The 18,179-nt window shown below is 40.7% G+C and overlaps 1 protein-coding gene across 3 annotated transcripts in view; it reads right to left on the bottom strand.

Moving 5' to 3' along the window:
• Positions 1-645: 645 nt before the first annotated feature.
• Positions 646-18,179, bottom strand: part of PEX1 (peroxisomal biogenesis factor 1) — a 41,584-nt gene continuing 24,050 nt past the window's right edge. For all 3 annotated transcript variants that reach the window (XM_044919915.1, XM_044919916.1, XM_044919914.1), the window contains 11 exons: positions 13,076-13,265; positions 12,707-12,873; positions 11,163-11,297; positions 7,688-7,752; positions 6,646-6,788; positions 6,461-6,564; positions 5,659-5,835; positions 4,011-4,241; positions 2,947-3,144; positions 2,544-2,674; positions 646-963 (listed from right to left, as the gene is read on the bottom strand). In XM_044919915.1, coding sequence (XP_044775850.1) covers positions 879-963; positions 2,544-2,674; positions 2,947-3,144; positions 4,011-4,241; positions 5,659-5,835; positions 6,461-6,564; positions 6,646-6,788; positions 7,688-7,752; positions 11,163-11,297; positions 12,707-12,873; positions 13,076-13,265 — 1,626 coding nt within the window. In that variant the 3' untranslated portion in view covers positions 646-878. The remainder of the gene's footprint in view (positions 964-2,543; positions 2,675-2,946; positions 3,145-4,010; positions 4,242-5,658; positions 5,836-6,460; positions 6,565-6,645; positions 6,789-7,687; positions 7,753-11,162; positions 11,298-12,706; positions 12,874-13,075; positions 13,266-18,179) is intronic.

Here is an 18,179-nt window from a genome sequence, read left to right on the forward strand (position 1 = left end):
AAGATTTCTGTGATAAGCGGCCACCAATGGCTCAGATAGGAATGAAGTAGTTTAGACTAGTAAAGCACTCTAATCCACCGAGGTGCTGGCTGAACTCAAGGAACATGGAATAAGTAATGGAAGAGAGAAGTCAAATACTAGCCATAGCCTCATAATTAGCTGCTGAATGGGCACTAGGTGCTACCTGTACATTTTTCTTTGCTGTTTCATGTATTTATCATGTATTTCTATATGTCACCTAACCTCCTCCCTTTCTCTCTTCCCTTAAGGCCTTACTAGATCTGGTTTGGGTCGATGGTGGCTGACTTTACGTTTAGTTCATAGATTAGAGAACATCCAGACGATGTCGTGATAGAGCAGGGGAGGAATGGACAGCATTCAAGGACCTGGCCTGGGAGCTGCATGTCATAGATTAGGGGGATGCGATCTCATTTTTGGTGGAGGGAATAATTACATTTACTTGAATTTGTGGGTGAAGTCTACCTGTTCTGAGACAAGAACAGATCATTGGATCAGTAGGACATTTCCAAATGGTCACAGTTGCTAAGCCCAAGATTTGTCAAATGCAAGGAAGATGCTGAATATGTGAGTTCGAAGAAATGTATTTACTGCAGATGAGGAAAAAAATTAGTTACACCATTTGCACAGTATTAATTTTACTAAGGATTTAATTTAGATTTATAGGAAATAAGATACAGAATCTGTTATAAATATCCCAATTCTACCATATTAATTTCAAGTATTCCTGATAATTACGTAATCAGAGGTTTACCAATCTGTGATTTTATAGATTAACTTAATTTGTTAAAAAGAACTTTACAGACACCATTTTTACTGTTACAACATAGGAACAAGCCAGCAAAATCACTGAGCATCTTTTATGCTAGAGTTACTTTCTGTCCAGGTCGAAACATTGTTCCACTTTGATTTTTTCTCTTCTTTGGATTTTGAAAGTTTTCATACCTTAAAAAAAAAATGACATGATATTTAACACATGTAAATGCTAAAATCACAAAAGGGGACAGTTTTTTCCCTTTTGTTAATATAATCTAACAGAAATTAGAGTTCTTTACAATCAAAGGGGATAAAGACACAAGTTAGAAAAAACAGACATGGCAGTGACATTAAAAAACCTGTTTTAATCAAAGATGTAAATTGTTAAACAAGATTTTTCTCCAAGTACATGGGCCAAGTTTAGAGAGAGAGGATTATGGCCGATGTTAGAGCAGTGCTATTCTCAATGTACTGTGTTGTGCAGTGTGTCTGGAAGGCAGTAAGCCTTTAAGATGTGAGCATCCTGTGATGTAACAATGCTACCTCAGCCTCAGCTGAGGCTCTGTGCAAACCTTCAGCTCCAACGGTGGTCATAAGCACACAGGTGTAATAGTGAAAACCCGGAAGCAACTTAAGTCCCAATACAGCACTATATAGCACCAGGTGCAGAGGGGCTTAGTGGGAAAAAGGCAAATTTGTTTTCTTATTGTTTTCTCATTTTTCTACAATAAATACATAAGAATATATACTTATTGGGGAGTAGAATATGCCCCCCCCAAAATGGTCCGCTTTGGCATGTGGACTATTTTGAGCTGAAGGGAATCAAGACACAGCAGACTCAGGAAAAGCTTTTTACCTTCCTTAACTACCTAGACGAATTTAGGTTCCCTATTGACCAGAGCGAACTTCTTTGTACTGCGGAGCAGGGAAAACATGTGCTCTTCTCACCTTCTGTGAATTCCTTCCTCCCCTTTGAAGCTGCAGGCCCGTCTCTTTCCTTAGCTCAGGATGGTGTCTAAACCTTAATTGCCTGAGTTTCCTACTTTGTATGTACGAAATTATTTTTCTCTTGTTATTTTCTTTCAATTAATTATTAGACCAGCCAAAGAACATAGGCAAGAAGGGAAGTTTTTTCTGCCCTCACAGTGTTCACACACCTGCCCATCTCAAGTACTGCAAAATGAAACTTTCAAGAAAGGGTTGTAACTTACTTACTAAATCCTTTACCTAGAGTGGTCCCCAATCTATGGGTCTAGAGCCAACTGGAAGAAGCCTATAAATCCAAATGTGTGTGAACCATGGTCCACAAGTGAATAAATTTCAATGTATTTATTTCGGAACGGTTCTGGCAAACTATTTGAGCTTTTAATAAAGCTTTTAAAATTAAATCAGTTCATTATAAATCAAAAGATGAATTTTCATTATCTGGTTCACTTGATATTTACTTCAATACTCAAAGTTTTGCTGTGTTTAAATGCCCAGCTACTGGGCGCCTGGGTGGTTCAGTTGGTTAAGCGACTGCCTTCAGCTCAGGTCATGATCCTGGAGTCCCTGGATCGAGTCCCGTGTCAGGCTCCCTGCTCGGCGAGGAGCCTGCTTCTCCCTCTGACCCTCCCCCCTCTCATGTACTCTCTCTCATTCTCGCTCTCTCAAATAAATCTTTAAAAAAAATAAAAATGCACAGCTACTGTTCTGAAGGGGCCTTTACATATTCCAAGTTTAAGTGAACGGTCCCCTGTAATTTCTTTACTCCCGAATCCAGTACTTACAGTTCAGCAAAATTCTTCCAGTCATCTTCACTAATGGATGGCCTCGTGTGACTGAGAGCAGCCATTAAATGCGACTGGCTAATAGCCAGACTGGTTTTGACTGGTCCTGGTTGGTGAAGGGAGTCATCCTCCTTAAATAAAAAAGAAAACACAAGGTTAATATAGGGCTGTGATGGGAAAAGCTGCAGCCCATTTTTCAGGAGACTGTACATTCCCTTTCTCGTAAGATTACTAAAAATTGTTTCAAAGCGGGATGCACATAACCATTTGATCAATGTGTTTCAGTCCCTTCTTTATAAATAGAGCTCAGTTACTGACCGAAATACACATCAAAAAAGGAACAGTTTTTACAGTCTTTACAATTATGGGGGGGGGGGGGGGGGTTGGAGAAGATAAGGCATACTCCACTGTGGCTCCGGTATCTGCCTTTGATGATGCTGATCTCTGCCCGCAGCTGCTCTCTTTGTTCCTGGGTGAGGTCTTGGTAACCCTCCTGCGAGGCTGTTCGCAACACCGGAGGTCGTGAAAACGGCTGCTCTTTCCCAGGAACTCCAGAAAAATCCTGCGTCATGGAGCTCGGTGCAGACAGGCACTGTGAGCTCTGCATAGTTAAGCGTAAAGGGAGGAAAAGAGCGGGAGAAAAGGGTATATGTATCAAGGATCAAATTAAAAATCTGAAGTAGTAAAACCTTAACATGGACAAGCTTACATTTGATTAACTGGAATTAAACAAGTTCAAAATATGTTCATCTTCTATATGCTGCTGAACCAACACAGGGTGAAAACTGCCACAAGGGTTTTTTAATGCTTGGGTAGTAATAAATCCACCACACTACTGCCCTCGGGGTAGGTTCCAAATGTGCCTTATTCTAAGTTTTGTATACTATAAGGTCTGGAACAGCTGCAGAGAAGTTAAACAGAAAACAAAGACTAGAGCTAGAACAACAGCTTACTATTCTTGGGAATAAAAATGGTTCACTTTTAGATTAAAAACCTGAATAAAGCCAATGTGCAAAAACCAAAAATAGAACTAAATATACTTAAAAAATGTTACATGTACTGATAAAGTAGTTTTGGGAGGATGGGTGTTAAATGCTATTTTAAGTTAGAAAAGCAAGGATATTGCCCCTATGAAATCTAAACGTTTTCCTTGTTGCAACATTACATCAAATTCCTCATTATCTTCAACTATCTTAATGATACCAGAGCATAATATAAAATGGATCTGCTGCTAAAGATGTTTTAAAACCACTAACGAAGGGAGGTAAACGCCCAGGAAACGGAAGGCTCACCACCAGCTCCGCCTCAGAGCCCTTACACCAGGGACGAAAGGACTAGTTCGGGTAAGGAAGAACGAGACCACTTTACTGAAGAACCAGCCAGAAAGCACAGGCGGGGCTGGTTAGATTTTACACCACCCTACGGCTTTAGGTATCACAACTGTACAATGGCTACCGCCCAAGATACCAAATCAGAGGAGGTTCCGTTTCCAAGTTCTGACTCATAAGAGCTTCCAAAGTAGAGCCGGTACATATTGAATTTTGATTCATCTGGAAGCATCTCGGACATCTCTAGAGAAACCAGGGACTGTTCCAAGCCACACTCCCCGTCTCCAGCTGAGTCTTCAGAGCCGCTGCTGTGGTTAAGGAAAACCATTGAAGACAGACTCAGGTCACTATCAGAGCTGGAACTTCCGTCCTGAAACACAGAAGGACAACGGTTGTAAAGACCTAAATAATCTACAACTCCGAAATAACAGAGAGCATTTTCGAAAGTGTTGTTTTTGAACAGGGGTCTTGTCCACGCTGTGTCCTCTGTGAGCCCCTCGGGCCGGTCTGTAGGCTGCAGATGGCATGGGCGTTACAGCTCTCCCCACGCACAGTACGGCGGTCCTGCGAGCCCGGCCCCGACTGAACGCTTGCCGCCCGAACGCCGTGTGAGCCGGTGTTGCCGGGACTCAGTGACCAGCGAGGCCGGCCGCCTGACTGAGCAGCGCCTGACACTCAGAGAAAGGAAACCACCTGCGCTCCGGAAACGGGCACTGAGCCAAAACTCTGGCTCCAATTTTCTTATGGTTCCGAGGCACCTAATATTTTAATTAAAATAGAATGTGTACATGGGATTCAAACCCCTGCATTTTATTTGTATGAATCTTTCAACTATGAAATGATGAATCAACCACGCGATGCAGTGCTTTATCAGTCCAGTGTGTTCACTAACAGAAAACGTGTTTATAAGAGGGTGGAGAACATCAGTGGCTTGCCAAAAGAAAGAGCAAAAACTTGATAGTATCTGATTTAGGAACGTTAGGCCCTGTGAGCATTTCCAACCGAACGTAGCGGGGAGGAGTACACAGGAAAACCCTTCCTCGAAAGTATAAAGTCTCAAATTTTTGCAGCAAATAATTTGACTTCTGCTACATTAAAATACTATCCTGAGAGGAAAAGGCTGATGCTAAGTCTGGGGTACAGAAAGTGTAAGGTAAACCAGAATACCTTGTCCCATCAGGAGTAAAGTCAGTGATCAAAGAATGATGACACAGAAGCCATCCACAAGTGGCTCCTATGGGCCAGTTTGAGCTTCAAAATATTTTTAAAGTATAAAACAATTAAAAATATTCTTCTGTTTATATTATCTAATTCATGATATCCCAGTTGAAATAATATCCTTCCATTCACCAACATTTTACTAGTAAGGTAACGTTAAAGAAATGGACACTGAACACTTCATAATTACAGATTCTCTGCAGAGCTAATATTCCAACGATAGACCATTTGCCTACAGGTAAATTTCCATACAGTTTTACTAAAGCTGTTAAAAAACAGCAATTATGGGCGCCTGGGTGGCTCAGTTGGTTAAGCGACTGCCTTCGGCTCAGGTCATGATCCTGGAGTCCCGGGATCGAGTCCCGCATCGGGCTCCCTGCTTGTCAGGGAGTCTGCTTCTCCCTCTGACCCTCCTCCCTCTCATGCTCTCTGTCTCTCATTCTCTCTGTCTCAAATAAATAAATAAATCTTTAAAAAAAAAAAAAAACACAGCAATTATAAGGTTGACATACTGACACTGAACTGCTCTTATGCTCTGAAAACCGCACGGCTCTCCTGCTGTGACTTACTGGGAGCCCCGAGGACAGGAGCTGTCCGGGTAAGGCCGCTAGCTGCGCGTTGTAAAGTAAAGCTTTCAGATCCGCCCCCGTGAAGGAGTCGGTCAATGAGGCCACGTGCTGAAGGTCCACATCGTCTGCCAGAGGTAGAGAGTCACTGAGAATGTTTAAAATTTCAAGACGTGACACCTGAAGGGAGAAAAGCTAATTGACTTAACAAATAAAGTTAAATATTATTTTAACCTGTATTATGTTTTTTTACAAATTAACTACATCTCTAATAAGCAGTACAAGCTGGAAGATGTCCCACTAATCTCTGTCCTCTGGAGCTTTTTCCCTAACAGCAGAGACAGGAAAATGAATGAAAATCAGTATTCTTAACCCTTCAGTGTAAATCCTTTCTTACTCACACAGTGCTGCTTTTCTGGATTTCGGCAAATGAGCCAAGAAAGTGTTTCAGAAGAAAAAATTTAATAGCTACAAGTAACATATTCATTAGTTTCTAAATTTGGGGACAAGAGGAGGGACAACACAGACTAAGAACAGTTAAAATCTTACCTCTCTGTAACCTGTTTAGAGTCTTGCCAGGATAAGGAGCTGTGTGACCTTTGGACACAGGGAGTGTGGACAGACTACAGACTTTTCTGACTTGCAGGGAAATGGCTGGGTTTTGCATCTAATTTGGAATCTGTGACTAAAGCCTTGCCTAAAGCTGCTCTTCTAAGGACAACTGCTAGTACCAGGCAGAAGTAAAGTTCACGAGGCAAGAGTGTAGCATTTGTTGGGTTTTAGACTCTAAGTAGGAAACTGTCACCTGATCAGGAGGAGGGCAGTATACGCATTTATCGAGTCGGCCAGGCCTCAGCAGGGCAGGGTCAATCAAGTCAGGGCGACTCGTAGCGGCCAATACATAAACACCTGGGGGGGGAAAATAGTCTTTACTTAAATCCTGGTGAAATAATTATTGTAATAAGATATTTCTGTATTTACAGTTATTACCCTGTAAGCCTTCCACTCCGTCCAACTGAGTCAGCAGCTGGTTAACCACGCGATCTGTAACGCCTGTATTATCATGGCCTCGCCGAGGAGCAATGGATTCAAATTCATCAAAGAAAAGAATGCAGGGCTTGGCCGCCTGCGCTCTGGGGAAAACAAGGTTTCGTATTTGAATAAGGCTTCAGAGTTTGCAAAGTAATAATTGTGTGTGTGTATATATATGTGTGTAAGTCTTTATAGCAAATTCTTAAGGAAGGCAAACTATGTAATTATCCTTGTTTTCAGTAAACTGGATCTTTGAAACTTACTGTTGCTATGTATGGCCCATAGGGCCAGTTTTCAAAAAATATCCAGGTGTGCTTAAAAAGACTATTCTCCAGTTGTTGGGTACGTGTTCTACATATGCTTAGATCAATCTTGAGTATGTTGTTTAAATATTCGGAGACCTATGAAAATCTTCTATGAAGGTAGATTTATCCATTTCTCCTTGCAATTCTATCAATTTTTGCCTTAAATATTTTGAAGCTACCTTACTGAATACACACAATTTTAAAATTGTAAATTTGTCACCGTGTGGTGACTGCCTTTATCTGTAACTGTTCTGCTTAAACTGAGTGGTGGAGCTACAGGAGTTCATGTCATTTAAAAAATATATGGACATTATATTCTCCAAATGTGTATTTTATAATGAAATTTTAGAATGACACAAAGTAGTTTAAATTTAAAATCTTACTTTCATTCTTAAATACTAGCTTCTGTATTTTATACAAATGCCACAATAAATAGTTTCTTTTATAAATTAACATTGCATGTGGCCAACTTAAACTGGAGTAATTAGTGCTTCATATTACTTGGAGATTCCTTTGAATAACCACTTATGATTTCCTTTCAGCATTTCATGAATATTTCTATTGTAAATATTTCTATTGTAAATATAAAATTTTCAAAATTTAATATCAAAAATGTTAGTGTATTTGGAGAAACAATTCTCAAGCTTATTAATAAATCACAGTGTCGGTTACTTAAACCGTCATAGGGAACCAACCTAATAAAAATATCCCGAACCGCTTGTTCACTTGCTCCAATGTATTTGCTCAGTAACTCTGGCCCCTATTGGGTAAAATAAAATTAAGTTAGAATTGAAATAAAATTCTTTAAAAACAAAATATAATTGTTGTTTATGACTTAGTCCATTTAATATGATCAAACAGCTGTCTCAAATCCATCTTTAACATTATGTGGCTGGAATAAATATCCTATCACAGGTTCTACACCTTGTGTCTCCTCTGACAGTCTCAGGGCTTAGATCTCTGACAGAATGCCACATCCTCAGAAAGGCCTGGCTGCCGACCCCATCGGATCCTGCTTGTTTGTCTCTCTCCACCAGTAGAATGTAAGCTCCAAAAAGGCAGTTTTGTTTACTGAAACCCCAGTGCCAAAAACAGCATAAGTATTGAATAATTGTTTACTAATGAACAGTTTAAAAAGGGAAAATGTTCCATCTATCTCAAATCTTCGGAGACTCCAGAAAATGTGTAATGAGATATGAATTATTTTATTTTATTTATTTTTTTTTTTTTTAAAGATTTTATTTATTTATTTGACAGAGAGAGACACAGCGAGAGAGGGAACACAAGCAGGGAGAGTGGGAGAGGGAGAAGCAGGCTTCCCACAGAGCAGGGAGCCCGATGCGGGGCTTGATCCCAGGACCCTGGGATCATGACCTGAGCCGAAGGCAGACGCTTAACTGACTGAGCCACCCAGGCGCCCCGAGATATGAATTATTTTAATCAGCATTTTCAATTCCTGAAACCAATCTATTTGGACAGAAGGTGAAGAATAGATCCTCTTTTTTTTTTTTTTAAAGATTTTTTTAAAATTTATTTATTTGACAGAGAGATAGCACAAGTAGGCAGAGTGGCAGGCAGAGGGAGAGGGAGAAGCAGGCTCTCCGCTGAGCGGGGAGCCCGATGCGGGGCTCGACCCCAGGAGCCTGGGATCATGACCTGAGCCGAAGGCAGCCGCTTAACCGACTGAGCCACCCAGGCGCCCCTAGATCATCTTTTCTAAACGTCAACTGAAAAACTTTCAAAACTATTCCTTTAACAAAATCAATAATGAGGACAGTCTTTTCTTAAATTGGGATCTTTTTACAAATTGAATAGGCCCAGGGGCACCTGAGTGGCTCAGTCAGTTGAGCGTCCAATTCTTGGTTTCGGCTCAGGTCATGATCTCAGGGTGGTGGGATTGAGCCCTGTGTCGGGCTCTGTGCTCAACACGGAGTTGCTTGTCCCTCACCCTCTGCCCTTCCCCCTATTTGCGCACTTGCTCTAATAAATAAAATCTTTCAAAACAAAACTGAATAGGCCCTAAAGTGATCTCTAGTGAAAAATCGTTACCTCAAAAAGACCAAATACTGATCAGGCTATGTGACCCCCAATAAAGAATTTCTACTACTCACCTAGCTAGGTATCTATTGACATACTAGTATTTAATGAGATTTCCTAGTCAATGCAGAACCACAGAGGATGGAACAAGAAACAACTAAGGCAAAATACTATGAACAAGCAACGTACTGGTGTCAGTGAAGGCCCTTGTCTTTGATGCATGTCTCCCAGGCTCCACCCTGACCCACCCCGACAAAATGGTCTTTACTGAAACCTTTCTGTTCACAATTCATTCCAAACCATGATTTGAAGGTTTACGAAAAGGGACAAGATGGCCTCCCCAATGGAACAATCTAAAATACAACAAGATGCGTAAGCTTTAATCCCGAAGATTGTTTTCCTTTAAATAGTGAAACTACATTCTAGTGACAAGCAAAGAGTATATATAATCACAGTTATTCCAGAATCCAGGAAAAGAAGGGAGGAAAATTTAAGTTACAGTGTTTCTCCATCACTGCCAGGGTAGCTGGTAACCATATAACCAGCTCATTTAGAAAAAAAAAAAAAAAATCATGTCATTACAAAAAGGGTAGGCATAACCTGATTGCAAATTACTAAACTGGCTTTCACATTATAAATCAACTTTGAAAAAGGCTACAATCTGTATTGATTCCTTTCCCTTGAAATCTAATCACTCTTCAGTGCACTACTGTGGGGTTGCTGAAAGCGTACAAATAAGATACGGCACCTCAGGCTGCAAGGACATGCCAGCGGCCGACTGAGGCACTCCCCAACGTTGTCTGCCGGCGTGTCCTGTCATCCCCGCTTGCACCTTCTGAGGACACTCGGGCACACTGTGGCACACGCGGGGGTGAAACAGCCACCAAGGAACGGAGCTAAAAAAACCCGACTTCCACCTTAGTGTGGCCTCCGACCCCTAGTCTTCTAGGTTTTCTTCCCCCTTCAGGTGTAGTTTGCTCTTTTATCTGAGTATTTATGCATGATTCTACTTGATAATGCATGAAGATTTACATGAAGCAAAACAGCATGAGCCCTACAACAGAGACGTGGCTCATGATGCAATGTCCCACACAGCCCAGTGTGGAGCCCAGTGTGGAGCCCAGTGTGGGGCCTGAACTCAGGAGCCTGACAGCAAGACCTGAGCTGAGATCAAGAGTTGGATGCTTAACCGACTGAGCCACCCAGGTGCCCCCCTCCCACAGAGCTTTAACTAATAGATGGATCGCTGCTACTAGTTTTCCAAATATGAGACTAACCCACAATCAAGAAATATAAATGGTGTGGGCAAGGTTATGGAGAACCAGGTACACTCAGCATTGCTGGTGGGGCCATAAAATGATGCAGTCACTGTGAAAAACAGATCGGCAGTGCCTCAGTAAGTCACACCCAGAATCATACGCCCCAGCAACTACACCGCCTAGGTATATATTCAAGAGAAATGAGAACATGTCCACACAGAAATGTGTACACAGATGTTTACAGCAACATTATGCATAAGAGCCACAAGGTGGAAATAACCTAAATATCCACCAATCATGAATGGAGAAAAACCTGACACCCACACAATGAAGTATCATTCAGCTTTAAAAAGAACTGAAGTACTGGGGTGTCTGGGTGGCTCAGTCAGGTTAGCCTCTGACTCGATCTCGGCTCAGGTCATGGTCTCAGGGTCGTGAGATGGAGCCCGCACTGGGCTCTGTGCTGAGCATGAAGTCTGCTTGAGATTCTCTCGCTTTCTCCCTCTGCCCCTCCCCCCCCATAAAATCTAAAAAAAATGTGTCTTTAAAAAAAACAACAACAAACTGCAGTATTGACGGCTGCTACCACTTGGATGAACCTTGAAAACATTCTAAGTCAAGGAAGCCAGTCACAAAAAGATGACATAACTGCATGATTCCTTTTATATGAAATGTCCAGAACAGGAAAATCCCTAGACAGAAAGCACATTAGTGGCTGTCACGGGCTGGGGGGACAGGGAACAAAAGTTTGGAAATAAGAAGAACGAGGTGGTGGTTACACAGCGCTGTGAATGCACTACATGCCACTGAACTGTCTACTTTGTTACGTAAATTTACCTCCATTAAAAAGAGAAAAGGTAAATGCAGGACAAACCTTGACACTAATGAAATTCATCCCACTCTCCCGTGCGATTACTCCACCTAGTAAGGTTTTTCCTGTTCCGGGAGGACCATACAACAGTACTCCTGTTCTTTGTCGTATGGGCAAGTTTGCAAACAGTTCTGGGTACTGAAAAACACAAAAATATGACAAAGAGCTCAAGTCTAAAAAAAGGACTAAGCAGCAAAGTCAATGTACAGGAAGAAGTATTTGGATGGGAGTAACTTCCACCTTTACTAACCGTAGAACGACAGAAAATGAAGTTCCGACTCAGTATATGAGTTCAAAGGAACTACCACCGATTTTTACCAATTAGACCACGGAATACATTCTTCATAAAGTGTGTATAACTGCCTTTGAACTTCCTTCCATTTTGTCATGTTTTTTAAAAATATTACAACAGTACTACATTTAGAAAATAAAACCCAATCTTTCAACAAGCATATACTGCCTTCCCCTTGTATGATTCACAGGGCAACTTAGGATAGCTATGTATATTCAAATATAGTGAATCAAAGAAAGAAAAATAATAGAGAAGCACGTATAATGATAACCGTTAGCTCTCCCAAGAGCCTCCATGCCGAGCAGGTGACTGACTGCTTCCAAATTACTGGAGAGCAAGACTTTGTGAACAGGGGAGCCAAACATCAGGCTAATGTCAGCAATACCCTGGTCTCCTCTGTTAGGTATGCCTATTCAGTTCCCCCTGCTGACAAAATTCTAACCCCATCTCTCTCTCCATTCTAATCTGAAGAGGCCCCAACGTCAGCCATTATGCAAAGAGCCTCTGTGAATCTGGGTGTGGATGCCCAGACCGAGCATTTGGGGGGCATGATCCTGCTGGCAAGTGCTTCCACGCCCACCTTCTCTCAGGCTTTAACCTGCAGTCCTGGGCTGCCCTCAATATGCCCCGGGCCCACTGGCCACGGTTTCTAGGACTTGCCGTCTAGTCTCATGTAACTGAGGTCCTTACCCATGTCTCTGCTCTTTGCATGGGTCGCCGATATCACGCAATGATCCTTCCCTCGCAGGTTTGCGGTTCAAATGCACTACCACCTAGATGGTACCTTTTGATCTTCTGAACAATCTACCCCTGCCCCCTTTATCCTGCCACCTGCCTGGTCTGTGCTGCCTGCTAACTCTGTCTTTCTAGGACTGAGACCCAGAATCTGGAATCTGACTTAATCCCTCAGTTCTGTGGACCTAGATGACTCTTCCAGCTTATTCCTACCCGTTTCTGTTCAAATCCCAGCTGACAGTTCATTTGCTTTAAGTATCATCTGAATGATTCAAGCAAAACACAAGATTTATGCAATTCACATCAAAATATACATACTGTAAATATCACCCCAGCTTTAAGTTATGTACAGGCAAGGAGTATATCAAATACTTCAAAAAATCTGTTAGAGTATCAAAAATAGTGCTGGCATTTATTTGGTAACTCAGTAAATACTTCTTGAATCGAACTGAGATTAGGCAAGCCAACACATAAAGCCATTCAGTGGTTCTTCTGGAAGTACTTGGTTTTTTTTAAGTACCTTGGCTGGTAACTGGATGGTATCCATGAGTATCTGCCGAACTTCATGTAATCCACCAATCTTATCCCAGCCCAGGTCCCTAGGTTTATGCAAGTTGACATTTCGCAGAGACACAGGAATAAATCCATGGAGAGCCTTTTGGAAGTCCAATGTTGTTAAAGCTAATTCTGTTTAAAAATAAAAACAACTTGTTTTGGTAGTCATATCTATATATGAATCTTCAAAATTTGCTATCATCTTAGCAGGAGAGGCTGATTTCCTACTCACCTGCTTATCTGAATACTAAAATAGAATATATTTAATTCTTACTATATTAACTTCCTCTGCAATGGCAAGATTTCAAATTTTGGATTTAATAGGAACACGTACCTTCCCTGGTGGATATGCTCTGATGAGAGAGGTGAGAATGTATGGCTCGATCCACAAGCACTGTAAAATCTCTAGCCACAAACCCTTCAGTTTCTTTAGCTATACGTTTCAGGTCAAGATTAGTGAAATTGCTTATTTCACAGTCCAGTTTATTTTTTATTACGTTATGCAGAATTTCACACCTTTGCTCCTAAAGAAAAAAACATGAAATTCAATTTTTTTTTTAAGATTTTATTTATTTATTTGACAGAGAGGGAGAGACAGTGAGAGAGGGAACACAAGCAAGGGGAGCAGGAGAGGGAGAAGCAGGCTCCCCGCAGAGCAGGGAGGCTGATGTGGGGCTCGATCCCAGGACCCTGGGATCATGACCTGAGCTGAAGGCAGACACTTAATGACTGAGCCACCCAGGGGCCCCACAAAATTCAATTTCTAATTTTACTCAAATGTAAACTCTAGTACATATATTTTCAGAAAAACCAGGTTGACACAATCTAGGGTAACAGAAAGAGATTGGCAGTTGTCTGCAGATGCAGTGGGGGAGGGACGGATTGCAAAGGGGCACCGGGAAACTTTTGGCAGTGATGGAAATGTCTGTTCCCTTAACTGTGGTGATGGTTTCATGACATATACATGTTAAATGGTATATACAGTAGATAATATATACATGTTAAACATGATTAAATTGTACAATTTTTTTCTAATTTTAAACTGTACACATTTTTTTTTTAAAGATTTTATTTATTTGAGAGAGAGAGACAGATGGTGACAGAGATAGCGAGAGCACAAGCATGGGGAGAGGCAGAAGCAGAAGCAGGCTCCCCGCTGAGCAGGGAGCCCGATGCAGGACCCGATCCCAGGACCCTGGGACCATGACCTGAGCCAAAGGCAGACGCTTAACGACTGAGCCATTCAGGTGCCCCTGGGCATCCGACTCTTGGCCTCAGCTCAGGTTTTGATTTCAGGGTCGTGAGTCCAAGCCCTGTGTTGGGCTCAGCATGGAGCCTACTTAAAAAAGAAATAGATATTCAATGACCAATACTACTACCATTCTGTTATACTTACTACTAGGTTTAATACTTTCATTCTTCAATAACAGGTAATTAGCACAGGGTCTGAATATTTAGGATAAGAATTTTAAAGGGGTGCCTGGGTGCTCAGTCGGTTAAGTGTCCGACTCTTGATTTTGGCTCAAGTCATGATCTCACGATTGTGAGATGGAGTCCCATGTCAGGCTCTGCGTTCAGCATGGAGTCTGCTTGAAATTCTCTCTCCCTCTCCCTTTGCCCCTCCCCTGGCTCGTGTGCTCTTTCTCGCTCTCAAAATAAATAAATAAAACCTTAAAAAAAACAAAAAGAATTTTAAAGAAGACGTTAAAATGTGCTTGTCTGTCTTGGAACATACTTCTTTGAGCTCATTGCCTCTAAAACCTTCCTCAACGTGAGTCCCCAAAGGGGATGATGGGCCATGTGGGCTTGTGATATTGTGATTTATGATAAGAAATATAGATTTGGTTTTTGTCCCTGTTTCTGGCCCAGATCTCCTAAAACCCTTAGAATTTCTTAAGTGGTAAGAATGATAAAGGCGCCCTGATATTCACACCCTTTCCAACACACCAGAATTTATGTTAATGAGGGGGGCCTTTCAGAAAGCACCTAAGGCTGAGGGCTGGCTGCCAGGGAACCAACCATAAATAGAGGGTTGACACTTGCAGTACCACACTTCGATTTCCAGGAAGGGGAAAGGGCTGAAGGTTGAAGGTTGAGTCAATTGCAAAAGGCCAAGGATTTAATCGATCATGCCTATGTAATGAAACTTCCACAAAAACCCAAAAGGAGAGGATTCAGAGAGCCTCCAGGTTGGTGAACCAGAAAGCTTCCATGTGCCATCTTGCCAGGCCCTAAACATCACAAGGACAGACGCAGCTTGGTGAGAACAGAACCTCATCCTATGTATCTCTTCATCTGGCTATTGATTTGTATCCTTTAATATCCTCTGTAATAAACTAGTAATCTACTGAGTAAACTAGCTTTCTTAGTTCTGTGAGCTGCTCTGGAAAAATTACTTAAAGCCAAGCAGGGGGTTGTGGGAACCTCTGATTTACAGCTAGTTGGTCAGAAGCATAGGTAACAAGCTAGACTTGCAATTGGCACTGAAGTGGAAAGCAGTCTACAGGATTGAGCCCTTAATCTGTGGAATCTGATGCTATCTGAGTAGACAGCAGAATTAAGTTGAATTCTAGCACACCCATCTGGTGTCTGAGAATTGCTTGGCGGTGTGAAGGAAAAACCCACACATTAGAATTGAGTACTAAAATCACAGAGGGTAAAGAATATTGGTGCTCGTAAAGAAACAAATGTTTAATCAAATTTTAAAAAAACATCTATTTGGATAAAAAAGGATAAAAACCATATGATCATTTCAAAAGCACTGGACAAAGTATAACATCCATTCTTGATAAAAACTCTCTGCAAAATACGTCTAACAGGGAATATACCTCAACATAATAAACGCCAAGAAAAGCAAAGCTGGAGGTATAATTCCAGACTTCAAGTTATATTACAAAGTGGTAGTAATTAAAACAGTATGGTACTAGCACATAAAAACAGACACAGAGATCAATGGAATAGAACAGAACACCCAGAATAAAACCCAGAATTAGATGGTCAACTAATCTTCGACAAAGGAGGAATGAACATAAAATGGGAAAAAAGACAATGTCTTCAACAAATGGTGTGGGGAAAACTGGACAGCTACATACAAAGAATGAAACTGGACTGCTTTCTTTCACCATACACAAAAATAAATTCAAAATGGATTGATGACCTAAATGTGAGACCTAAAACCATAAAAATCCTTAAAGAAAAAAAATCCTTAAAGAGAGCACAGGCAGTAATTTCTCTGACATCGGTCAATGCAACATTCTTCTACGTGTATTTCCCAAGGCCAGGGAAATAAAAGCAAAAAATAAACTGCTGGAACTACATCAAAATAAAAAGCTTCTGCACAGCAAAGGAAACAATCAACAAAACTAAAAGGCAACCTACTCAGTGGGAGAAGATAGTTGCAAATGATATATCTGATAAAGGGTTAGTATCCAAAATATACAAAGACCTGATATAACTCAGTACCCCCAAAACAATCCAAATAAAAAATGGGCAGAAAAAAAATGGGCAGAGGACATGAACACAAATTTCTCCAAAAAAGACATACAGATGACCAACAGATATGAAAAGATGCCCAACATCACTAAGCATCAGGGAAATGCAAATCAAAACTACAATGATCTAGGTATCACCTCATGCCTGTCAGAATGGCTAATAAAAAACACAATAAGTACTGACAAGGATGTGAAGAAAAAAGAACCCTCATGCATTGTTTGTGGGAATACAAACTGGTGCAACCATTGTGGAAAACTGAAGAGGTTCCTCAAAAAATTAAAACTAGAATGACTCTATGATCCAGTGATCACACTACTGGGTATTTACCATCAAAAATACAAAAACACTGGGCGCCTGGGTGGCTCAGTCGTTGGGCGTCTGCCTTCGGCTCAGGTCATGATCCTGGAGTCCTGGGATCGAGTCCCACATCGGGCTCCCTGCTCGGCAAGAAGCCTGCTTCTCCCTCTCCCACTCCCGCTGCTTGTGTTCCTGCTCTCGCTATCTCTGTCTCTGTCAAATAAATAAATAAAATCTTTAAAAAAAAAAAAAAACACGAATTCAAAGGGATACATGCACCCCTATATTTATGGCAGCATTATTTACAATAAGACAGTTCCAAATTATGGAAGCAGCCCAAGTGTCCATCACCAGATGAATGGATAAAGGAGATGTGGTACATATATACAATGGAACATTACTCAACCATAAAGAAGAATGAGATCTTGCCATTTGCAACAACATGGATAGAGCTAAAGAGTATAATGCTAAGCGAAATACATCAGAGAAAGGCAAGTATCATGTGATTTCACTCATATGTAGAATTTAAGAAACAAATGAGCAAAGGAAAAAAAGGAGACAAACCAAGAAACACTCCTAACTACAGAGAAGAAACTGATTGTTACCAGAGGGACGGTGGGTGGGGGGATGGGTGAAATACATGATGAAGGTTAAAGAGTATACTTATGATGGGGGGGGAAACAAATATGTGTGTGTGTATATATATATATATATATATATATATATATATACGTATATATATGTATATATGTATATATATATACATATATATATATATATACACACACACACACATATTCGTAATTCTATTTGCATTTCTCACTAAATGCTTTCTTACTAAAAAGAAATCTTTAAAAAAGGTAACTATGTAAGGTAATGGATGTGTTCGGGCGCCTGGGTGGCTCAGTTGGTTAAGCGACTGCCTTCGGCTCAGGTCATGATCCTGGAGTCCCGGGATCGAGTCCCGCATCGGGCTCCCTGCTCGGCAGGGAGTCTGCTTCTCCCTCTGACCCTCCTCCCTCTCATGCTCTCTGTCTCTCATTCTCTCTGTCTCAAATAAATAAATAAAATCTATAAAAAAAATAAAGAAAATAAAAAAAAAAAAAAAAAAGGTAATGGATGTGTTCAATTAACTTGATTGTAGTAAATATTTCATAATGTATATGTAAATCATATTGTATAAATATATACAACTTTGTTAATTATACCTCAATAAACTGGAAAAAAAAATTCGAATGTCCATGATGTATTTACAGATTTCACCAATGGAAAATGAAGTTCAGAATTTGTAGGGTTTTTGTTTTTTAAATGGAATAACAAAACTTCAATAATTTAAAAAAATGTTTTCCAAAAAGCCTTGGAAAGTACACAGTAACATTTCAGATGGTTATAAATGGAAATTGTGCGTCTGAGCACAACATGCACCAAATGTCACCTTTTAAATATCCTTAAGCGTAAGTTTAAAGCCAAAAATTAGTAATAAAATTAAAAAATGAGGGATGCCTGGGTGGCTCAGTCAGTTAAGCGTCTGACTCTTGATCTCAGGGTCATGAGTTCAAGCCCTGCATTGGCTCCATGCCTACAAATAAATTTATTTATAAATATATTTTATATAAATTATATTAATTAATAAATTTAATTGATTTATA

The sequence above is a fragment of the Neomonachus schauinslandi genome, chromosome 12, assembly GCF_002201575.2.
Source record: "Neomonachus schauinslandi chromosome 12, ASM220157v2, whole genome shotgun sequence".
Taxonomy (NCBI): domain Eukaryota; kingdom Metazoa; phylum Chordata; class Mammalia; order Carnivora; family Phocidae; genus Neomonachus; species Neomonachus schauinslandi.